Raw genomic sequence first — 22,955 nt, 5'->3', positions numbered from 1 at the left:
TTGCATATAAGCCTTTAAAGCACTTTTTCATGTTAGTGTCCCATAGACTTTAACAGTGTTCCGCAGCTTTCGAATTTGCCACGAACACCACATAATGTTCGCTGTTCCGTGAACACCTGATGTTCAAGTTGAACTTACGTTCGACACGAACATGGGGCTCATCCCTAGTTTGAAATATTCACTGTGAAACATACATACAACAGGGTCAAATGCTGTTAGATCTTTGACCCAACAGTTTTACAAGGCTTACTTTAGTGTGGTCAAACTCAAAGTGAACTGGTTACCAACAAGGCAATTTAAACAGTGTATAAGATGTACAAACCCGTAAGGAATGGTTACCTTTAGTAAAATCTGCTTGTCAAAATGATCATAAGAGCAGTAGAAATATGCTGCTGAATATATATGCAAGAATTATTTTTTTCTTTAGTCTCTGTCCCTTTTATTGTGATGGGCAGCCTCAATGACCAATAGAGAAGCTTGGAAGAAAAGGCCAAGGAAATATTTCATACAACCGCAGCTGCAACATTTCTTATGAACTGTGCAATTTCAATTGCTGAGGCATGTATTCTTTAAGAGCTAATCACAAGACCCAGGCTGACAATGACCTACCCTGGGGTCCTAAACAAAGAAAAGATCATATTTATTTAGCTCCTCAAAAATATTTTCATGAATTTAACTTCTATGGCCAGAGTCTGGATTCACCATATGTGACAGATCTCTTAGCACCTTACAACCAATTTCCTAAGACCACGATTGCATTTTCCATAATGTTATTTTGATGGATTTATGGCACTAATTTTTTAGGGTCATTATTTTTTGCATTGCAAAGACACTGGCCCTTTAACATTTAGAGATAAAGTGCACCAAAGTACCGAGTTTTACTGGGAAAGTATATTCATTAATATTTGCCAAGTTATATTTCTTACCTCCAAAACAAGCTCCAATTGCTAAAGCAAAGAGAAGTGGCTTAACTGGTAGATCAACATCTGCATCTTGGCTTAAGTTTATTAACACAGGAATCTAAAAAAAAAAAAAAAGTAAGATTAATTTGTAAAATAATAAAACTAGTACCACATCATATTTCTTAGACAACGGACATAAACATTACTTTCTAAAGCTTTTTTTTGTAAACTCTGAATTTTCATTCTACATGTTTGCAGTTTTCCGACCACAATGTATTTGTTCATTCTGCTCAGAAGGTTATCAGCTTTGTAATCAGAACTTACCAAACTTTCAAGTACTTTATGATGGATCACAAGATTCAAGAGATGAGCATGAATTGCATATTCAGTGCATTACTCACAGTGGGGATCTCACCCACTGAACACTTAAACATCCTATTGTAAATGAACAATCAGTATCCCTTATTTATTAACATGATCAGATTTCAAGCTCCTATACCCATGACAAAAACAGAAAGTTTGCTGAGAAGCAATGATTTTTCAAAAGCCAAAACTGAATTGTTAAGCAAGTTAAGGGGCTTTTAAAAAGGAAAATGGTAGCAATACAATTTTTTGTTGAAGTCATTCCTCCACAATCGGAGGCACAAATGACCCATCTCAGCAATTCCAGTTTCTGAAAAAAAAATTCTGCATTGGAACTACTCATGCCTACATGGAAGGCAAAGGGAGATAGAACCATTAAAAAAATCCCTCTATTGAAACTAGTTTAAAATATTTTGTATGAGCCATGATCTCAGCTTCACGGTTTACATTAGCAATAAGTAATAAGACTCTTCAGCAAAGCCCTGCTAAAACTGGTTTGCAGCACATTCCGACATATAGGAGAAGCTGTTAATAGAAGCATTTGAATGCACATTGCTGAAAGTGCCAAGGCTGGAAAAGGTGCATTGCAGGGCTTGGTCTACTCTTATTTGATCCTTCTTAGTGTCCATATAATGAACACAAATAGTCATAGAGAGAAAGTCCACTAGCAACAGAGATGGCAATGGGTACCTATCCTATGTACTGTAAAGCAATATTGTGCAGCAAACAAAACAAGTGGATGTGAAACATTTATATTTAATGTCCAAAATTCACAGCATTTGTGAAAAAAGAATAGTAGTAGTAATAATGCCGATATATGAGATTTGGAGGGCAGACTGTAGTGGATCCGTTAATAAAAGCAATGGAATCAGATGACATTACCTAGGCATACTGTATACACTGGATATAAATGGCAGTATGATCGAGAAGGATAAATGGATCAAATATAATGCTACCCAAAATAAGCAGGGCCTGTGGAGTGCTGTGAACAGGAGTTACCCAGGAGTTTGTACCCAATTTTAGCACAACTGGCACATGGCATCGGTCACCTTCGGCATGATGGTGCCACCTACTGACTGCTATTAGATAGCACCTGGATTTAGTGCATTTTCAGCCTGGTTTTGTGCTTCATGTCTCACTTTTGCTCTGTACAATGCAGGAAGACCTGTCCATGTTCCCCAAAAGCATTTCCCCAAGCTAGATTTCCCTTTCCAAAGAATTCAGACTATATTCACATGCCCAAAATAGACACTTATGAGTATGCTCTAGTGTGAAATGACATTCTCAGATTGGCCTCAGCCCTGGCCAGTGGCTAAAGGAAATGCACAAACAGCAGCAAAGAAAATTCTGAATGAAATAGTTTTCACATTTTGAGTTCCTGAAACTATTAAGAGTGACAAAGGAACCCACTTTACTAGAGAAGTGATGAAAGAGGTCATGGAAGCATTTAACATACAGCAAGCTTTCCATATGCATTCTCATCCACAAAGTAGTGGTAAAGATGAGAGACATGGGATTTTGGCAAAATAGATGTGCAAAATTAAAGCAGCTACAGGAAAAAGGACGGGCGGAAGTTTTACCACCAGCTTTAAATTCTGGACGAACTACCCCTAAACCACCACATGGGCTGTCCGCCTACAAAATTTTATTTGTAGGGTCTCCCAAAAAAGAACAATATTTTCCCTCAACAGCTGCAGCCTTCTCACTCTAGTATGTTTCTGATTCTGCAAACACTGAAAAAAGTTCATGAAGGTGTTTATAACTCTATCCCCCACCCAGAATATGTTTCAAGTGTTTACAAAATCCAACCAGGTGATTGGGTGGTGGTCAAGCAACACATCAGAAAGCCGCTGGAGACAAAATTTAACAGGCCATATTTGGTGCTTCTGAAAACAGGTTCCGCTACCAAGTTGGAAGGAAAGCCCACCTGGATTCACACCAGTCATTGCAAGAAAATCCTGAAGTGATGATATCCTTTAAACTAAAAAAAGTTTCTTTTCCTGGTGTTTGATAATTGAGGCATGGGAAAATGACCCTTTCATCCAAATGCTAAATTTTACGCAACCCAACTGCTGGGTGTGTTTTCACTTACATCCCCAAATGGGAACAATACCCATGATAACAGTGCCTCTCAACTTCACTGATCTAAACAGGACCATAGTAAATGCATCATACATAGTTTCCACACTTAATGAACACCAATCAGTAACTCTGAGGGTTTCAAAACACAGGCACTAACAGATTTGTCTAAACATTACATGCCCATTTAACACTAAATGTACACTGTTGGGCAATTCAGGTTGCACTAGAGCAAAGTTTACAATATATGAAGCAAACTATGGTCAATGTTACTGCATAAACCAGATCCAAAGCTAAATAGAACCCTTTATAGTACATATTTCATATTTTTTCACAGTTCCCAATATGTGGAAATATTGGTTACCTGGGATTCCAGGTTATTGCATCTAGCTTTTTTAGAAGCAGAAATACCATCTTGTATGTAGAGGGTTACATTTTATATTTAGAGATAAAGTGTATGCCTGGCTTCCTACTAATGTTATAATGTTATTAACTGCTTTGGCTGTTCATTGATACAGAAATTGGGCACTTACATTGTGATGTTTGTTTCTCATACTTATTTACTTCCTTTATTTCCTCATTGGACTATGCCTCTGTGTGATTACCTGCTGTACCAGCAGATGGTCCACCTCTTTCAATGAACCTATCATTCTGAGAAAACTAGGAGACAGTTGAACAGGACACTGTCTCTCTGTGCCAATGTAGCAGGAGCTGCCAAAAATTGGAGAAGAATGGCGGTAAACTAAAGGAGAGAAATGACATGGACTTTCACTATATTGTTCATTTAATCACAAGAGACTTCATCTTGCTTGCAATGTTTCCATGTCTTTCACATAACACACAGACTAAAGCCTCGTACACACGGTATGATTGTTGGCAGGGGATTGTCTGTTGACAGACTGTTGTCTTAAAACCTTACCGTTAGTATGCTCCTTTTGACAATTGTTGTCCAATTTTCCGCCAACAAATGTTGGATGACAAGGTAGTAAATTTTCGGCGGACGATTTGACGTGAGATTTTCGTATAGTCAGTACACAAATCTGTCACACAAAAAGTCGAAAGTACAAACAGGCATGCTCGGAATCAAAGCTCACCAAAATCAATTAGCAGAAGGGGCCCAAAGGGTGGCGCTCAAGAGCTGAAATTCCTCGTAGTACGTCACTACGTTCATGTTTGTTGCACGACAATTGTGTACCGTTAGTATGCAAGACAAGATCCTGGCATATGCCCATTTGACAAAAATCAGATGCTCGGTTGGCCAACAATCAAACCGTTTGTATGAGGCTTAAGCTTTCCTAGAAGTTATCTCTTTCCCGCTCCCTTCTCAAGGTTTTAGTTTCACAACTGTAAGGGCCCTTTCATACGTGCGGACCGCTCAGATCCGCCTGTCAGTTCTTTCAGCGGACCTGAACGGTCACTCCATACATCTCTATGGAGCAATGGATGTCAGCGGTGACATGTCCACTGACATCCGATCCGCAAAATCTAGACGGATGGAAACCCTATTTTCCATTCGTCTGGCGGATCAGATGAAAACGGACAGGCGGTCCGTAATCATCCGATCCCCACATAGAGGAGAGCGGAGATCTGACAGGTCCATCCCTGCACAGTGTGTAGTGATGGACTTGTCATCCGCCGGCTCAGCAGGGATCAATGGAGCAATGCCTGCTGAGCAAGGGGATTGCTGAATATGGATCCGCACATATGAAAGGGGCCTTAGGCATAGTTGTTGACATGTGAAATATGACATTCTGTTCACTAGTTTTTAACATTTGACACCACCCCCTCTCTTATCTTCTGTAAAAAAAGGGAATGTAATACATTTAGTCCAAACTGATATTTTAAACACAAGGATTGCATCCTGTGAATCTGTTACTGCATGTGTCAGGGCTGGGCTCAGCCCTCCCGTCTCAGAGCTCATGCTGCTCTGTCAGTTAATTACCAATACTTTTCATTCCACAGTGACTCACCTGATGATCATATCCTGCTTGTCAATCAGCCTGCTGGCTATTTAAGCTGCTTGCATCAGTTCTCCTGTGCCTTCGCCTTGGTCAACATATCCGGATACTCTCTGCTGTGTTTTCCTGTTAAAGACTTTTGCCTCGCTGACTTCCCTTCTGGCTCCTGATCCTGTTCGCTGTCTCTGACTATGATGATCTCTGGATTCCTGTTCCTGGCTTGTTCTGACTACCTGCTCAGGTTACCGAACCCTGGCTATGTTTTGACTAAGTTTGCACTGTTTGTAACATTTTACCATTTTATTAAAATGTGATTTTTACTGCACTTCTGTCAGTCTGATTCATGGTTCCTGACAGTAGGCGAAAGCCATGAATTCAGTAGATGCAGACAATCTACTTGTTGGTAATATTTTTTCCAGATTGGATGAGCAGGATCACCACATGAATCAGTTTGCCTTAGCGTTACAGACACTCCAGATTCGCACTGCTCACCTGGATCCTCCTACTGTGGCTGTTGTGGTTTAACCTGTGTTGCAGGCCATCCTTGCTGCTGCTCCAGTCTCTGTGCATGCACCCGCCTCAAATATTACCTCTATAAGAGGTATGTCTGGTTCCACCCCACTTTTGGGGGCAATCCAGTTTAATGCAGAGGGTTTCCAGGTTGGGATTTACTTTGAGATGCTGCCCCAGGTGTTCCCCATGGCCAGAAGCAAAGTAGGCTTTGCAATATCTTTGCTTTCTGATTGAGCCTTGACATGGGAAAACCCTCTATGGAAGATGCAAAAACCCGTCCTGAGTTAACCAGAGTTTATGGTTTTCTTTAAAAGGGTATTTTAAGGGTATTTTGGCAGCAGAAGCTCCACACTTCTGCTGCCAAGTGCCTCATGTCCGTCAAACAGGGTACCAGAACTGTTGCCGATTACGCCATTGAATTCCGTACACTGGCAGCAGAAGTTGCTTGGAACAATGAGGCCCTCGTGGCTGCTTTTTCTCATGGTCTCTCGGATAACATCAAAGATGAGATGATAGCCTGAGACATTCCCACTGATAAATGGGGTACTTTGACACAGTAGTGGGCTTAGCACTATATGGCCATTTGGTGTAACCAAATCCCCATAATTTTTGAATATGTACAGGTATTTTAAATAGCCTTGCAGGATTTAAATTAATTTTTTCATGTGTGTGCTGTAATCTATTTTGATCATTTTGCACCGTTTTGAATGTAAATGCATTTTTAGGGTATGCCCCCCCAAAGTCTGTTTGTATATTATAGGGGTCTCAATCATTTCACGATTAAGAATGCTTATCCGATTCCATTGATTACTGAGCTATTTGACCGCCTCAAGGGAGTAACGGTTTTCACGAAGCTCGATTTGAGAGGGGCATACAATCTCGTGAGGATCAAGGAGGGCAACGAATGGAAAACTGCATTTAATACCAGAACAGGCCATTATGAGTACCTCATAATGCCGTTTGGCCTTTGCAATGCGCCGGCAGTTTTTCAGGAATTTATCAACAATGTCTTCTGAGATTTTCTGCAGCTATGTGTGGTGGTTTATTTTGATATCCTTATATTTTTCAATTCCCTAGAAAGCCACCACACAGATGTCTGGCGTGTGCTTCAGAGGCTGACAGAAAATAACCTGCATTGTAAATGGGAGAAGTGCGAGTTCCATCGTGAACAGGTTAAATTCCTGGGTTATGTAATTTCCACTGCTGGTTTTTCGATGGACCCAGAGAAACTTTTGGTGGTCCTACAGTCGCCCTGACCCATGGGTTTACGTCCACTGCAACGTTTTCTTGGCTTTGACTATTATCAGAAGTTTATTTGCAGCTTCTCATCTCTGGTCAAACCCCTGACTGATATGACCAGAAAGGACAGTAACCCACAGAATTGGTCTCCGGATTCCCTTAATGCATTTGAGAGTCTTAAGGCTGCCTTTTTGTTTCTGCTCCTGTGTTGGCACATCCTGATCCTACGTTACCCTTTATCCTTGAGGTTGATGCATCTGAGACTGGAGTTGGCGCCCTTCTGTCTCAACGTCCTACCTCTGAGAGCTCTATGCATCCTTGTGGCTATTTTTCCAAGAAATTGTCACTTGTGGAGTGCAATTACGAGACTAGGGACAGAGAGTTGTTAGCGATCATTTTAGCCCTTAAAGAATGGAGGCATCTCCTCGAAGGTACCACTGTGCCAGTTCTCACTCTGACTTGACCATAAGAAACTCACATTCTTGTCTGAGGCTAAACGCCTCTCTCCCAGAAGGGCGCAATGGGATTTTTTCTTGTCAAGCTTCTATTATATATTCTCATTCTTACCTGGTACTAAGAATGTAAGGGCTGATGCATTGTCGTAACAGTTTTCCTCCACTTCCAAGATGGAGTTTGTTCCTGTGATACCTCCCGATCGTATTCAGGTTACAGTTTGTACCAGTCTTACTTCACCTTTGGGTGACAGAATTCTTGCCTCTCAGATCCATTCTCCTCCTGAGAAACCTTGTGACCGCTGTTTTGTCCCTGAGAGTCTTTGCCGCTGTACTCCAGACTTACCATCCTCCCAAGGCTGCTGGCCACCCAGGAAAGAATCAACTCATTTGGGCTATTTACCAACAATTCTGGTGGCCTAGTCTCTGCATTGATGTAGCCTCCATCGTAGCTGCCTGTTCCGTGTGTGCTATGAGTAAGATACCACTACACTTTTCAGTGGGCTTCTTACAACCCATACCCAATGGAGAGAGTCCTTGGACCCACCTGTCCATGGATTTTATTGTGGAGTTACCCAACCCCCAGGGCAACACAGTTATCCTTATGGTGGTTGACTGGTTCTCGAAAATGTCACTTAAGAAGTTGCCCACATCCAAAGAACTGGCATCCATTTTTGCTTGGGAAATCTTTCGATTACGTGGGCAACCCAAGGTTATTGTCTGACAGGGGTAGCCAGTTTGTATCCAGGTTTTGGTGAGCCTTTTGTGCACAGTTGGGAATTCAGCTTTCCTTCTCTTCTGCATCACCCACAGTCTAATGGGGCCGCAGAATGAGCCAACTAGTCCATGGAGCAGTTTCTATGTTATATTTCTGACTACCATAACAACTAGTCAGACCTCTTACCTTAGGCCGAGTTCGCTCACATTAGTGCCGTTGATACCGTTTCCTGATGGCCTCAGTTTATGGCGAATTATGGGTTCCAACCATCCATGTTGCCCGACTCATTTGTTCCTTAGAGCATTCCTGCATTGGAGGACCGTGGTTCATTTCACTTTGGTACAGGTCCAAGAGTCCTTGTGACATGCCAACGATAGGTACAGACTCCATGCTGACCACAGATGCCTACCTGCACCTTCCTACCAAGTTGGGGAGAGGGTCTGGCTGTCATATTGCAACCTCCAACTCTATGTTCCCTCAATGAAATTGGCACCACAGTTTTAGGCCTTTCGGTATTCTCTGTAGGATTAACCCAGTGGCTTACACTTTAGACCTTCCTTCTAATATGCGTATCTCTAATGTATTCCATGTCTCCTCATTAAAACCTTTGGTGTGCAACCACTTCACCACCTCGGTGTCATGTCCTCATCCAGTACATGTTTAGAACCATGAGGAGTATGAAGTGCAATCCATCATTGACTCTCGTAGGTTCCGTGGGTGCATACAGTACCTGGTTCATTGGAAATGGTATGGTCTGGAGGAGCGCTCTTGGGTCTCATCCTCAGACATGCATGCCTCCGTCCTCCTCCGTGCTTTCCATAGACATTTTCCCCTCAAACCTGGTTGCCCTCTGAGGGGGAGGGGTCATTGAGGAGGGGGCACTGTCAGGGCTGGGCTCAGCCCTCCCTTTTCAGAGCTCAGGCTGCTCAGCTGTCGGTTAATTGCCAATGCTTTTAATACCATAGTGACTCACCTGATGATCATATCCTGCTCGTCAGCCTGCTGGCTATTTAAGCTGCTTGTATCAGATCTCCTGTGCCTTCGCCTTGGTCAACATATCCAGATACTCTCTGCTGTGTTTTCCTGTTAAAGACTTGCCTGGTTGACTTCCCTTCTGGTTCCTGATCCTGTTTGCTGCCTCTGACTATGCTGATCTCTGGATTCCTGTTTTACTGGCTTGTTGTGACTACCTGCTCTGGTTACTGAACCATGGCTATGTTTTGACTAAGTTTGCACTGTTGGTAAAATGGCATAATTTGTGATTTTTACTGCTCTTCTGTCTCAGTCTGATTCATGGGTCCTGACAATATGCAAAATTCATTTTTATTTTCAGTATCTCAACTAAAAATATCCCTAACAGATTGTATCCCAGCCCCCTGCTTTCAGCTGTACAGTGTTTAATCCTATTACTGCCACCAGAATATGTCTTATGTCAGTGACAGTGTGGGGGGGTTTACAAAATTTTAGCTCCTACAGCAGGCACAGTGTGTCTATCTTTCACAAGCCGACTGTCGGCAAACAGGCAGCTGTTCACTGTGCCCTGGAAGTGTGCTACCCCCATGGCAGGTTTTGCCATATGGAAGGTGTTATCAGACGTATTGGAGGGAGACCAGTGAATGTCTGTTCACTGTTCTACCCTAGTTGCAAAGAACCCAAAAGCAACATGTCACTTCCAGTTTCAGTGCAATCTGCACTCTATTAGCATCAATGGAAGGCAAATGAGACCCCTGATATCTCAGTAAGGAGAATCTGTAGAGGAGTTTTTGTCTCTTATGTGACAAAGCTTTAGTGAAAATTAAAAGTGTCAAAAAATTTAAATTTACAAGAAGTTTTTAAGCAGCTTTAACGCCTGATTCAATCACTTACTGAGTATGCGTTTTCTGGTCTTTTAATCCTTGCCCATGTTCCTGTTTAAACTGGTGCCATGACTATAAATTCATGTTTCCCATTTCAGGATGGCTCTTTTCTATTGCAGCATCTTTTGAAGCACTTTTCATGCAGGGATTAAAGTTGGATCTCCCTACACTGTGTGCATCAATAGAAACACACCGCCCTATAGTATAGGTTGGCAAGGCACTCCCCTTCTCCTCTCTCTTCCTCCCCCTCCCTTCACCAAGCTAACTTACTGCCTGGAGATTGCACTCTCCACTGTTAACTCTTTCTTGTGAAGACCAAAGTTCAGGGAAGCCACACAGAGTAGGAACCTGTGGCATTGAAAATTGTAGACTGCATGTGCTGGGGTAAATGTCTTCACAAATAGTTTTCTGGAAAATGTTCATTTTATTGTGCTCAATGTGTTGAGCTAAAAACATGCTGAAGGTTTTAATACCAATTGATTCTCCAAATTGAATTTTTTTCTTTTATTTATATAAAATGAACTGAGATATTCAAATCCACCAGACATACCATAATACAAAGCAGGGAAATTATGAAGGCATTAAAAGTTTAGATTCACTCTCGGCATGCATGGATCCACAAGCTGCAGCATCTATACACTAATGGTGAACCTTGGCATCCCAGATGTTTTGGATCTACATTTCCCATGATGCTCATGTACTCTGCAGTGTAGTTGAGCACCATGGGAAATGTAGTTCCAAAACATCTGGGGTGCCAATGTTCGTCATCACTGCTCTATACCATCAGTAACATTTTTGGGCTACATGCAAGCTTTTCATCTGTAATGCACCAGTCATTGTGTAAAAAACAAGGTGAGTGTTATTTTAAATGTTTTTAATACATTTTAGTTGTTTTTTGGAAAACACTGATGTTTTAATATTTTTTTTTCAGAGTGTCATTTTCTGGCTTCATGGTAATGTTTATATAATCGTGTGGAGGAAGCACAGGATTCCAGTAGACTGAGACTCCAGAAATTGTTACCCATAAAATAGACAGGCGCAGTTTGACCAAAATAATAGGAGGTCATTTGCTTGAGGTGATGGTAGCCCACAAGGTGCTTTATAATATCACAGAAGAGTGTTAAAACACGCTATTCAATAATTTGGACACTTGTGGCTCTTTACTTATAACGTGAATTATCTGGATTCATACTTTAAGAGATCCACTGTTAATTTTAAGGACTTTTGTTTAGAATGATGCACACTAACGGACAATTCAAGGTGATGGTGTGAATTGTTAAGTTTAGTTGTTTAGGAGTAAGTGTGTTTGCGACTCTGAGTCACTGATTATTATTTCATATTGTGGGGTTATATGTGGAACCCCTGTCCTCAGGACACACTAACAGGTCAGTGTTGTAATATGTTGTAATGTTCACCGATTTATGTGGGACATTGTTGTGTGTATGTACACATGCAGTAAATGTTGACCAGGCCAGAATGACAATGACAGAATGGTTGATTTGTCCAACTGAATTTTAACAGCTGAAGACTCTTTGATGTGTTAATCTTATGCAAGTCTATTTGAACATCTCAAAGGGTATTCAGGTGGTATCTCTTAATCTAATCTAATTACACATATCTAAAGGGGACTTGTTGATGTTGATATGTGGGAGTGCAAATTGGGGTGGTTCACGGCTGTTCACGGCTGGGGGTTGTTGTCTGTTTGAAAGACTAAAGCTAATCAAAGTCCTAAATTGAAACGGCCAATCAAATTGCTCAGCCATTCAATATTTAGTGAATATAACACGGCATTCAGTCTATAGGTTTGTGAGTGAGGCCTGTCTGTGTATAGGTGAGGCTTGTCTGTGTATGGCTGGGAAGACACAGACCTAGGAGATGGGTTTCTGAATTATATTTCCTCTGTCGGATTTCTTTGTCATCTGTGGACTTTGGACTTTGTTCTGTGTTGGAAGTCAATAAAGTGCATCTCTCTGGAAGAATTGGGTTGCTGCGGAAGAGTACTTACATCATCATCATTATAATACCTAAATATTAATTATCATACCCACTCTACATCATATCACCCAGTATATATAATACTATACTCGATCACTACAGTCAGGTTTGCAAGATAACTTAAAAGGTTAGTAAACCCTCAACAGTAAAATCAGTCTGTATATGCAGCATAGCATGCTTGTTATACTCACTTTGGAACTTAAGGGGTTAATCCTCTGAATTGTGTAAAAAGGCTGTTTTATCTTGTATGCGTAGATCCTCCCCCTCCTGCACTGTATCTGGGGAAAGCCAGCTATCACAGGCAAATTAGCTGACCTGCACATGCTCAGTTGTGTCTTATGTTGGAGAGAACATTTACTTGTTGATCAGAGCTAGCCAGGTCACATGATATTGACACCACATATGTGGGCGCATATACTGGCTGCAGTAAAGGAGCCTCACTCTCCTCTCTAGTTGTTTAAAGGCGAAGTTATTAATTCTCAAAAATCTTCAAATATCACAACAAAGTATCTAAGGCTCCATTCACTCCTATTCGGGTATGATGGTGTGTGTTTTGAGCATTTAGGGGTGGCACTTTAGGGCTACCTTAAAAGTGGTTCCGGCACCTTTTTATCAAATAGCATTGCATTACAATGCATGGCAATTAGTCATCATACACTGTGAGGCAATTTGCATATGTGAATTGGATGGTAAATTTGGGGTGCCATTAAGAATGAATTGGCAGGCTGCCAAGATCTGCTCTAAACAATTCTATGCTTGTGCTGTGAACTGAAAAAAAATTTTCTTACAATTCTTATTGATAGAAAGATGAATTTGTCTCATTTTAAAGTGCTTTTGCTCCTTTTTTAAAATATGGAAACACTTTTATATCCATACTGGCACAGGTTAATTTTAAGGTAAAGTGTTAACTGTCTAAATATTGCCTATATCTACTCAGGCTGAACTTTTTGTGAGTCATTTGTGCGCAATCCTGAAAAAACAGAGCATACAAACAGATCTGTGTTGTTTCATCATTTTACAAATACCTAATGCAAGGATAACAACCCCATTTGGAGCTGTAGGAACCTTTTGGTGTATCCAGTAACAAAGACCCTCACTAACACCACTAGCTTAAACACATTTGTGCATACTTCCAAACATATACATATTCATATGATCATTTTAGGTATCCTATCTGTAAGTGTGGAAAAGCTAAAGCCCCCCCAACATCTCCAGGATGGCATCATAGGACACAGGTACCTTTTGCTACATTTAAAGCCAGGAGTTTTATAAAGTTCAAGACAATGTGAAGTAGACATGAGCAAATTTGAAACTTTTCATTGCCCCCAAATTTTCCTAAAGGGTACAATGGGCTTTAAATTGAAGGTTCGGAAATGTAGACATTTTTATGTTTTTTTGTTGGTTTTTTTTTTTGCAGAAAGAGTGACAGTAAAACAGGATTTTTTTTTTTTAATTACATTAAAAAAAAAAAGGAAAAGGGAAAATGTGTAATTACAAAGGACAATAAATGAATTAAACTAAAACCACTCCTTATTCACCAGGAGGGGACTCAGGGGACCCGATAGAAAGAAAGGGGCAAGGACTCAGGGGACCCAATAGAAAGAAAGGGGCAAGGACTCTGGGGACCCCCCGATAGAAAGAAAGGGGCGAGGACTCTGGGGACCCCCCGATAGAAAGAAAGGGGCGAGGACTCTGGGGGACCCCCCGATAGAAAGAAAGGGGCGAGGACTCTGGGGGACCCCCCGATAGAAAGAAAGGGGCGAGGACTCTGGGGACCCCAATAGAAAGGGGCGAGGACTCTGGGGACCCCAATAGAAAGGGGCGAGGACTTCGGGGACCCAGATAAAAAGAAAGGGGAAAGGACTCCGGGGACCCTGATAGAAGGAAAGGGGAAAGGACTCTGGGGACCCTGAGGTAATTCTTGTATGATACTTACTAGGGGGATAACCACTGTAGGAATCAGTTATGGAAAAGGTTCTGGGGGGGTTTTGCAGACTCAGAAAAAACATGCAAGAACAAGCTGCAGCAAGCAAGGCTAGCAGATTACTATCATCCTTTAAAAAAGGGTGTTTGTACAAGAGATAAAACTATAGTTCTACCGCTTTACAAAAAATTGGTTTGCCTTATCTTGAGTATGCAGTTCAGGAAACAAACCTTTCAACAGAAACCATAGCTTGTGGAGAAATTGGTATAACTGAAGGTTGCTATAGATTACACAAAAACACACGATGAAGCTAGATGAAAGGCTGTTCAAACCTTAACTGTTTAAAGGGGCCCTTTAATGTTAGAGTGTTAAAGATGCCAAACTTCCTTCTGCAGTTTGTGGTATCAGTGGAGAGAGTAGATACATTTAAAAATATTCATTGCCAATACATACTATACATACACAAGGTGTTTTTATTTAACCTTATTACTTATGTAATTATGTAAATTTGGAAAGATGAGAAATATAGAATTTTTTCCGATGCAGATAAAACAACTGCATACTGCTTTAATCACTATACAGTATGTAATACTTTTTTTTTAAAAAACTTACTTCCAATACCATGGAGTAAAATGTTTTGTCCAAAAAGACCAAGCCTATTTTTTTCACTTGGTGTTTACAAGTTAAAATTAGGGGTTTTTTTTACTAGAAAATTACTTAGAACCCCCAAACATTATATATTTATTTTTTTCAGACACCCTAGAGAATAAAATGGCGGTCGTCGATGCAATACTTTATGTCACACCGTATTTGCACAGCAGCCTTAAAAATGCAATTTTTTGGGAAAAAATACACTTTTTTAAATTAAAAAATAAGAAATCACTAAAGTAAGCCCAATTATTTTCTATATTGTAAAAGATAATGTTATGCCGAGTAAATTGACACCCAACATGTCATGCTTCAAAATGGCACCCGCTCATGGAATGGCAACAGACTTTGACCCTTAAAAATCTCCATAGGCGATGTTTAAAAATTTCTACAGGTTACCAGTTTTGAGTAACAGAGGGGGTCTTTTGCTAGAATTATTGCTCTTGTTCCAACGATCACAGCGATACTGCACATGTGTTGTTTGAACACCATTTACATATGCGAGCGCGACTTACATATGCGTTCGCTTCTGCGCCCGAGCACAGAAGGACAGGGCGCTTTAATTTTTTTTTTTCTTATTTTACTCTTTATTTTTTAATTTTACACTGTCCCTTTAAAAAAAATAGAAAATTGGATCACTTTTATTCCTATTACAAGAAATGTAAACATCCCTTGTAATAGGAAAAAAAAAAAAGTGTGACAAGACCTCTTTAAATGTGAGATCTGGGGTCAAAAAGACCTCAGATCTTACATTTACACTTAAAAGCAATAAAAAAAAGTTTTTTTTTTTTTAATAAAAAAAATGTCCCTTTAAGGCCGTTTGGCGTAAGTGGTGTTTGACGTCGCTTCCATCCTCCAATGGCACAGAGCGGGGGCCATCATTCCCTCACTAGACTTCCTGTCCATCAGGGGAAAGGATCGGATTGTCTCCGCTGCTACCGATGGCTCCAGTAAACGGCGATGATGACCGGGGCGCAGTGGGAAGGGGGGGCACTTCTCTGTCACCGATAAAAGTGATCTTGCAGCGAATCCACAGAGGAAACCATTTTTATCCTAAAGCAGACCACCCGTCGTGAATAAAAATACCAGGGGGTTATTGCAGCCATCTGCTGCCATAACAACGGCATTCAACATCAAAGTAGTGACGTATATCGACAGTGGGTGCTCCGGAAGTGGTTAACCTTACCGACTATGTAAATTTGGAAAGATGAGAAATATTGAATTCTTTCCTATGCAGATAAACAACTGGATACTGCTTTAGTCACTATACAGCATGTAATACTTTTTTCTTTTTTTCTTTTTTGTACTTGCTTGCTCTACAATGCCATGGAGTAAAATTGTTTGTTCAAAATTAAAGCATGGACAATACAAAGTGGTTTCAACAAGAAAACATGCAAAACAGTGCCCAAAGCAATCTAAAATAACAGAATGTCTATCTATAATGATTAATTTCTATGTTAAGTATAAAAGGTACTTAATTACTTTATATACAATGAAGTTAGCTTACAGTTAGACTTCTTGCCACATTCCCATGTCCCTATTATGCATAATGGCCAGCAAGAGCATCTTTTTAAACCTCAGCTTGTATGTGTGGGTGTAGAATTATAGATCTACAAGCCATTTGCAGTATGTTGTAGTTTTTTCACTCTGTACTTGCTTGTCTCTGGACAACTACAGTAAAAGCCTTTTATTCTTGAAAAAAAAAAAAGATCCTTCACTTCTTAGACTTACCATTGCAGTGGTGAATGGGATGTTGTCAATTAAGGATGAAGCTAAAGCTGAAACCCACACTACCAAAATAATGGCAATTGTAAGCCGTTCATCTTCAGGCACTCCCTAAGTTTGAAAGATTTATGAACAAAATATCAGTTAAAAATGATCCTTTAAATACAAGTACAGTATGACAAGTGAAATTGTTCACAAAATTATAAAGTCATTAAAGCCATTTTCAGCTAAAACCAGAACAATTACAAACTATTAATATAATGTAAATTTACAGTACTAATGTAGGTCAAAATGAAACAAATTTTAATAGCAAAAATGCAAAGTGTCGTCATCATTTTTAAAAATGTATTCTTCAATAAACACATCTACAGAATTTTAGCCATTTATTTGAGTAATATGCAGTTAAATATTATGAATACGCTCAAGGGCTCAAAAAATTTACAATGTAATAGTGGGTTTCAGTATTCTGTTACATTTGGACAATCCGCAGTTACAGAAATGATTATTATTAACAAGTCAGTAAACCTTACACACTTCAGCTAAAGAGGAAATGAGTAAATATCCATATAGGTATAAATAAAAAAAATTCCATATTTTGAGATTCTCAATGTTAATTCAGCGTATGCAATATCCTGAAATTTGTTACAGTATAAAGGTTTACCCTATATGTTGTAAGCCAGTTTACAGAGGAAGATACACTCTCCTTCATTTAGATTGCTAGACAGTCTGCTGTATTGTATCTAAACCCAAGAACACAAAAATGTAATATATTGCAACTTATCAGATATTTTTTTTTCTCCTCCCCTTTTTTTTTCAGTGTTTTCCATTTTTTTTTAAACCTAGGCCAATATACAGCATACACTCACCAACCACTTTATTAAAAGGTACACCTAGCTAGTACCGGGTTGGACCCCATTTTTCTTTAGAACTGCTTTAAATCTTTGTGGCAGAGATACAACAAGGTGTTGGAAACATTCCTCATTCCTCCATATTGGCATGATAGCATCACGCAGTTGCTGCAGATTTGTCGGCTGCACATCCATAATGCAAATTTCCCATTCCTTCACATCCCAAAGGTGCTCTATTGGATTGAGATCTGGTCTGTCTTTTCTGCCATAAGATGTACCTACTGCATCACTGTCTCTTCTGGTATGTAAACTGAGCTGTGAATGCGCAGCTCAGCTTCCACCCTCAGCCCATTTTCCGTGTGCCAGGATGACTGCCTCCTGTACATGTGCAGAAAAACATCATTCAGCACCAGCCAATGAAAATGGCTGGAGATTGGCACACAGATGCTGGCAAGGGACACAACCGTTGGAGGAAAGGTACTTCAGTTCTGCTTATAGGAGCCTCATATAGCAGCCTCATTTGCATTGTCTTCATTGGCATGGCCTGCCTTACCAGATACCAACTGCAACCACCCATTTTAAGTGACAGGCAGGTGCACATCTTTAACAATTATGCTATCCCCACTGCAGGAGAATGAATGTTTCAAGCTTTGTTCACTGGACATCCACCAGCCCTAGACTCCTATGTAGATGGCCTTCTGGGTGATCCAGCTCTGGGCTTACCTTTTTAAAATAGGTTTTGGAAAGCTCATATACCCCCTACAAACAAACCATTTTTAGACTACAGAAGGAACTCACCAAATTGCTTTTGAAAGGGGTAAAGATCTGAATAGCCCAAATCCAGCTTTAACCAACATTTCAATTAAGCTATTCTCTCTTCAGTTTATAATGAATGCAGCTGCCAGACTCATCCACCTTACCAACCGTTCAGTGTCCACACCCCTCTCTGACAATCCCTCCACTGGCTTCCCATTGCCCAATGGATACAATTCAAAACACTAACAATAACATACAAAGCCATTTACAACTCTTCATCAAGCTACATCACCAATCTGATCTCCAAATATTATCCAAATCATCCTTTCTGCTCCTCCCAAGACCCCCTGCCCTCTAGCTCCCTGGTTTCCTCCCATGCTCATCTCCAGGACATTGCTAGTGCCTCTCCCATCCTCTGGAACTCCCTTCCCCAATCTGTCCCCTCATCTCCTACTCTGTCCAATTTTAGGCGATCCCTGAAAACTCCTCTCTTCAGGGAAGTCTAATCAGCATTTATAAAAGGGGATAATACAGAGGGAAGAGTCCCACTGAAAGGAGACATGGACAGACAAAGCTGCTTAATAAGGGATAATTTTATTACAAAAAATGTTGTTTAATACAAAAAAAGCCAAAGCCAGGTACCCATCACCAACACCATATTAAAATTTGACAACGTTGTCTAGTTAAGAGCAGCTGCATCAGGCTATTACCATGCATGCACACACCTATGACCCAAGCAGATACTAATTAAAATAGATAGTGTTTACTGGATTAGACTAAAGATCCCGGTGACATGCACCATAAAGGAAAGAGTCCATCCTGTCACTAGATTTTAATTAAGTAAACCTCCTTCAGGGGAGTAGCTTGGTTAGAGGATAGTTTGTAGAGTCTAATTGCCAGTCCCTCAGAAATAACTTTGGTAGAAGTTGCAGCCAGGTATCACAACAAGTATGGTGAAGTGGAAAGAATCCACAGTAGATAGCCAGTCCTGAGGCACAAATGTACAATAATCCCAAGTTGAAATAACTGTTTTCGCTGTAAGTCTCACTGTTGGGCAGCAATAGCTAGGTGACACTGAGATGAAGCAAGCTATCATAGGCTGAGGTATAGCAAATACAGGAAGCAAAATAGAGGAGGCAATTATGGACCAAAGGTCCGCTCACCCGACCATATATTAAGTGGTATGATTACAGTCCAGATGGGTAAATCATCGTTCACTGGTCCGGGGGCTGTGTATGCCGTACTAATGTGCTCCATGTCAAAGCGGGGTCTGTGGGGCCGTGGGACCCCGCTCAGACACTGAGCACATAGCACTTCATATATGGTTGGGTGAATGGACCTTTGGTCCTTAATTGCCTCCTCTATTTTGCTTCCTGTATTTGATATACCTCAGCCTATGATAGCTTGCTTCATCTCAGTGTCACCTGGCTATTGCTGCCCAACAGTTAGACTTACAGTGAAAACAGTTATTTCAACTTGGGATTATTGTACATTTGTGCCTCAGGACTGGCTATCTACTGTGGATTTTTTCCACTTCACCATACTTGTAGTGATACCTGGCTACAACTTCTACCAAAGTTATTCCTGTGGGACTGGCAATTAGACTCTACAAACTATCCTCTAACCAAGCTACTCCCCTGAGGGAGGTTTACTTAATTAAAATCTAGTGACAGGATGGACTCTTTCCTTTATGGTGCATGTCACTGGGATCTTTTGTCTAATCCAGTCAACACTACCTACTTTAATTAGTATCTGCTTGGGTCATAGGTGTGTGCATGCATGGTGATAGCGTGACGCAGCTGCTCTTAACTAGACAACGTTGTCAAATTTTAATATGATTGGTGTTGGTGATAGGTACCTAGCTTTGGCTTTTTTTGTATTAAACAACATTTTTTGTAATAAAATTATCCCTTTTCAAGCAGCTTGGTTCGCCCGTGTCTCCTTTCAGTGGGACTCTTCCCTCTGTATTATCCCCTTTTATAATTATTGTACCCCAGCACGGAGACCACACCATATACTGGTGAGTCTGTAATCTTAGGGATACCACATGGGCATGTTGATCACTACACAGTGTGGTGGTAATAAATAATGAGTGTTGGTTTTTAAAAACTATTTTTTTCTAATCAGCATTTAGCCAACAACCAAATCTACTTACCACATCAGTTCATCCCTCACAGTTACTACCTTTTGTTTCACCAGCCCCTCACTATTAGACTGTAAGCTCGCAGGAGCAGGGCGCCCTCCTAACCCTTCTGTTTTGAATTGCATTTTTGCTGTTTTGCCTCCCTTTATATTGTAAAGTGTTGCGCAAACTGTTGGCGCTATAAAAATCCTGTATAATAATAAGAAGAATCTCCCAGATTTGAGTGAATGCAACTGGTCTGCCTCTTTAGGTTTGTAGAGACTGGTTTAATGGTACTAGCATATTAGCCAACCAACTCTGGAAAAGGCTGTGGCTGACTTAAAGTGGAGTTTCACCCAAAAGTGGAACTTCTGCTCGTTGTACTCCTTCCCCCCTCAGGTGCCACATTTGGAACCTTTCAGGGGGAGGGGGGGCAGGATACAATAAGGTTTCACTGCCGGGTTCCCTTACTCGCAATGTAGGCGGCATGCATCGTACAGCTGATGGGAATACACCGCTCCTAAAGCATACCTGCCCATTGAAATCAATGGGCAGTGGCTCTGAAGCACCTGTAAAGCACCAGCGGGGGGTTAAAAGAACTCACGGGAGCTTTCTGACATCACTGCAGCCGCCATTTAACCCACGTTATCCTTTGATGACATTTTACCTGTATCCCAGCACTAGGGCTTAGTGCTGTGTTTGTGAGTACCTTATACTTTTAATAAATGATATTTATTTTAGCCACGCAGTGTGCACTATGTATCTTCATTTTTATTACATGTGATATGATCTGCAATTTGGAGTGCCATCTCCACTACCGTGGGACCATCTTTCCAGACAAGTCTCCATTCCCTTCCACCTAGCGTGGTACATGCTGGTTTGACCTATCTGTTAGTTCAGGGGTCCATTTGCTGAGGTGAGCGGTTTGGCTGGCCGGTGGTGGTATCACGGATGCATAGCACTGCATGGAATAATTTTGAGCACCTATATCATCACAGTGGAGAACTGTTTTCCTATCTACAACTGATTCTATCATAAAGGGACTGTGTTAATGGATTTTTAGTTTAGCGCTGCACTGCTTTATTGTATTATATGTTTTCGGAGGTTTTATATGTTTACCTTCAGTGCACAGCAGCTTACATCTCGTGTTAGTTATATTTTTGCGCTGACTGTATTATTTTGCCGCTGGTGCCCAAAAAATGCTGCAAAAACAACGGTAAAGAGCCACTAAAACTAGCGGTGCTTTACCACTGATGCCTGGGCACTGGCAGTGTGAAAGGGCTCTTAAAGTAAGGGCACATCTGACAATCATGTCTGTTAGTTCAAACAAACCTCTTAATACCTACCTTTCTGTCAGACTAAGGCTGGTCATAAAGAGCTCCCCCCGCTGACTGCAAGCACTTAATAGTAGATTATGCAAATAAAGTATTTTATATTTTTCTGACTAAAACAGGAAAATTTTAAAAAACTTTGTGTCATGAACATAATAAAAGTTATCATTTTCACGCAATGCCTCCTAAAGTGTTGCAAGCAGGATATGGGTTATAAGATGATATACAGGAAGAACTTAACTCACCTTTATAAGCACTGCGGTCTGCTCTCCTATGTAATCTATTAAATGCAGATTAGCCAATGCCTGAAAACAAAAAAATAGTATTTTCAGCAATGGGGCCACCACACGTATTCATTATAAATAGATACTGTCATTACTGCTTAGTAGTGTTTAGCAGAACATTGCTGTTGCTTTTATAAGTGCAAGTTTATAGGTCAGCACTGTCAGTAGATTTGCTCTGAGAAAAACATTTTCTAAGGTGCATATTTATAAAGCACTGAATGGTCATCCACCTAATACTCACTCCAGGTTAAAATTCCTGCATGTGTAGGCCTCCACCATATGTCACTAAATCGGAGCAGGACTTGAGATGCATGTATGATATTGCAGATTGGTATTGAATCTGGGCTGCAACCAAATCTTCATCCCCGAATGTCCTTGCGGTGGAAACAAACTATAACATCCTTCTCCACTGGTTCCTGGTCCCAGCCAGAGTTGCAAAATATGTTCTCAATTATCTAGCAGTATGCTTTCATGGCTGTTCAGATCCTGGCACACACATTCATGTGTGGTGGGACTGCCCAGTAGCTCAAAGCTTCTGGAAGGCCATTTTCAAATTAGCCTCAAAAGCACTTAGACCATTACACAGCCAGGTCCAGCAACGGCCCTCTTAAATTTAAGACCTGAAGTGGTGATGCAGAGTCAGTTCCGTCTCCTCCTACAGCTCTTTACAGCCACTAAACAAATAATAGCTAAAGCCTGGAGATCCCCATCCTTGGTTGTAGTTGAAACTAAATACAGGATGAATAAGGCCTTAATACACGCTAAGATGGAAGCCTTTAGAAATAAGCTTTGTAAATTTGAGAGACCCTTGGATAAAGCATTGCTTACTTCTGGATTTTGATGACTCTGTACTAATGCCTTGGTAACCCCTTCTATTGTTCCTCTCGGTATCTCAGAATCTGGAATCGCATTCCCTCTTTGGAAGTTGTCCTGCACTCTTACTTTACTCCTTGCCCTTTTTTCTCTCCTCTATTTTTTCTGGGCTATCTGCAGGTTTACTTGTACACACCCAATCCTTTCTATGACCTTTGCCTTCTCTTCCCTCTCCACTTTACCTTTCTATCTGTTGCCATTCTTGGTATTTATGCAGGGTTTTTTGCTTTCTCCATATGCAATAGACTGCATCAGCTTCATTGGTTCATGTCGGGGCTGCAAAACTTAGCTATTAGTAAGCTGACTTGTATTCATAAGCACCCCCCGCCTTTTATTTTCTGATTTATATCCCTACAGGATCCAACTGTT

General features: G+C 40.8%; 1 protein-coding gene across 2 annotated transcripts in view; it reads right to left on the bottom strand.

Moving 5' to 3' along the window:
- OCA2 (OCA2 melanosomal transmembrane protein) overlaps positions 1-22,955 on the bottom strand; it is a 698,229-nt gene that overhangs the window by 79,419 nt on the left and 595,855 nt on the right. For both annotated transcript variants that reach the window (XM_073614631.1, XM_073614632.1), the window contains 3 exons: positions 21,675-21,734; positions 16,379-16,483; positions 927-1,020 (listed from right to left, as the gene is read on the bottom strand). In XM_073614631.1, coding sequence (XP_073470732.1) covers positions 927-1,020; positions 16,379-16,483; positions 21,675-21,734 — 259 coding nt within the window. The remainder of the gene's footprint in view (positions 1-926; positions 1,021-16,378; positions 16,484-21,674; positions 21,735-22,955) is intronic.

Source organism: Aquarana catesbeiana, linkage group LG02, assembly GCF_042186555.1.
Source record: "Aquarana catesbeiana isolate 2022-GZ linkage group LG02, ASM4218655v1, whole genome shotgun sequence".
NCBI lineage: Eukaryota > Metazoa > Chordata > Amphibia > Anura > Ranidae > Aquarana > Aquarana catesbeiana.
Note: the sequence above shows the minus strand (reverse complement) of the source record. Positions and strands in the feature narration are given on the sequence as shown.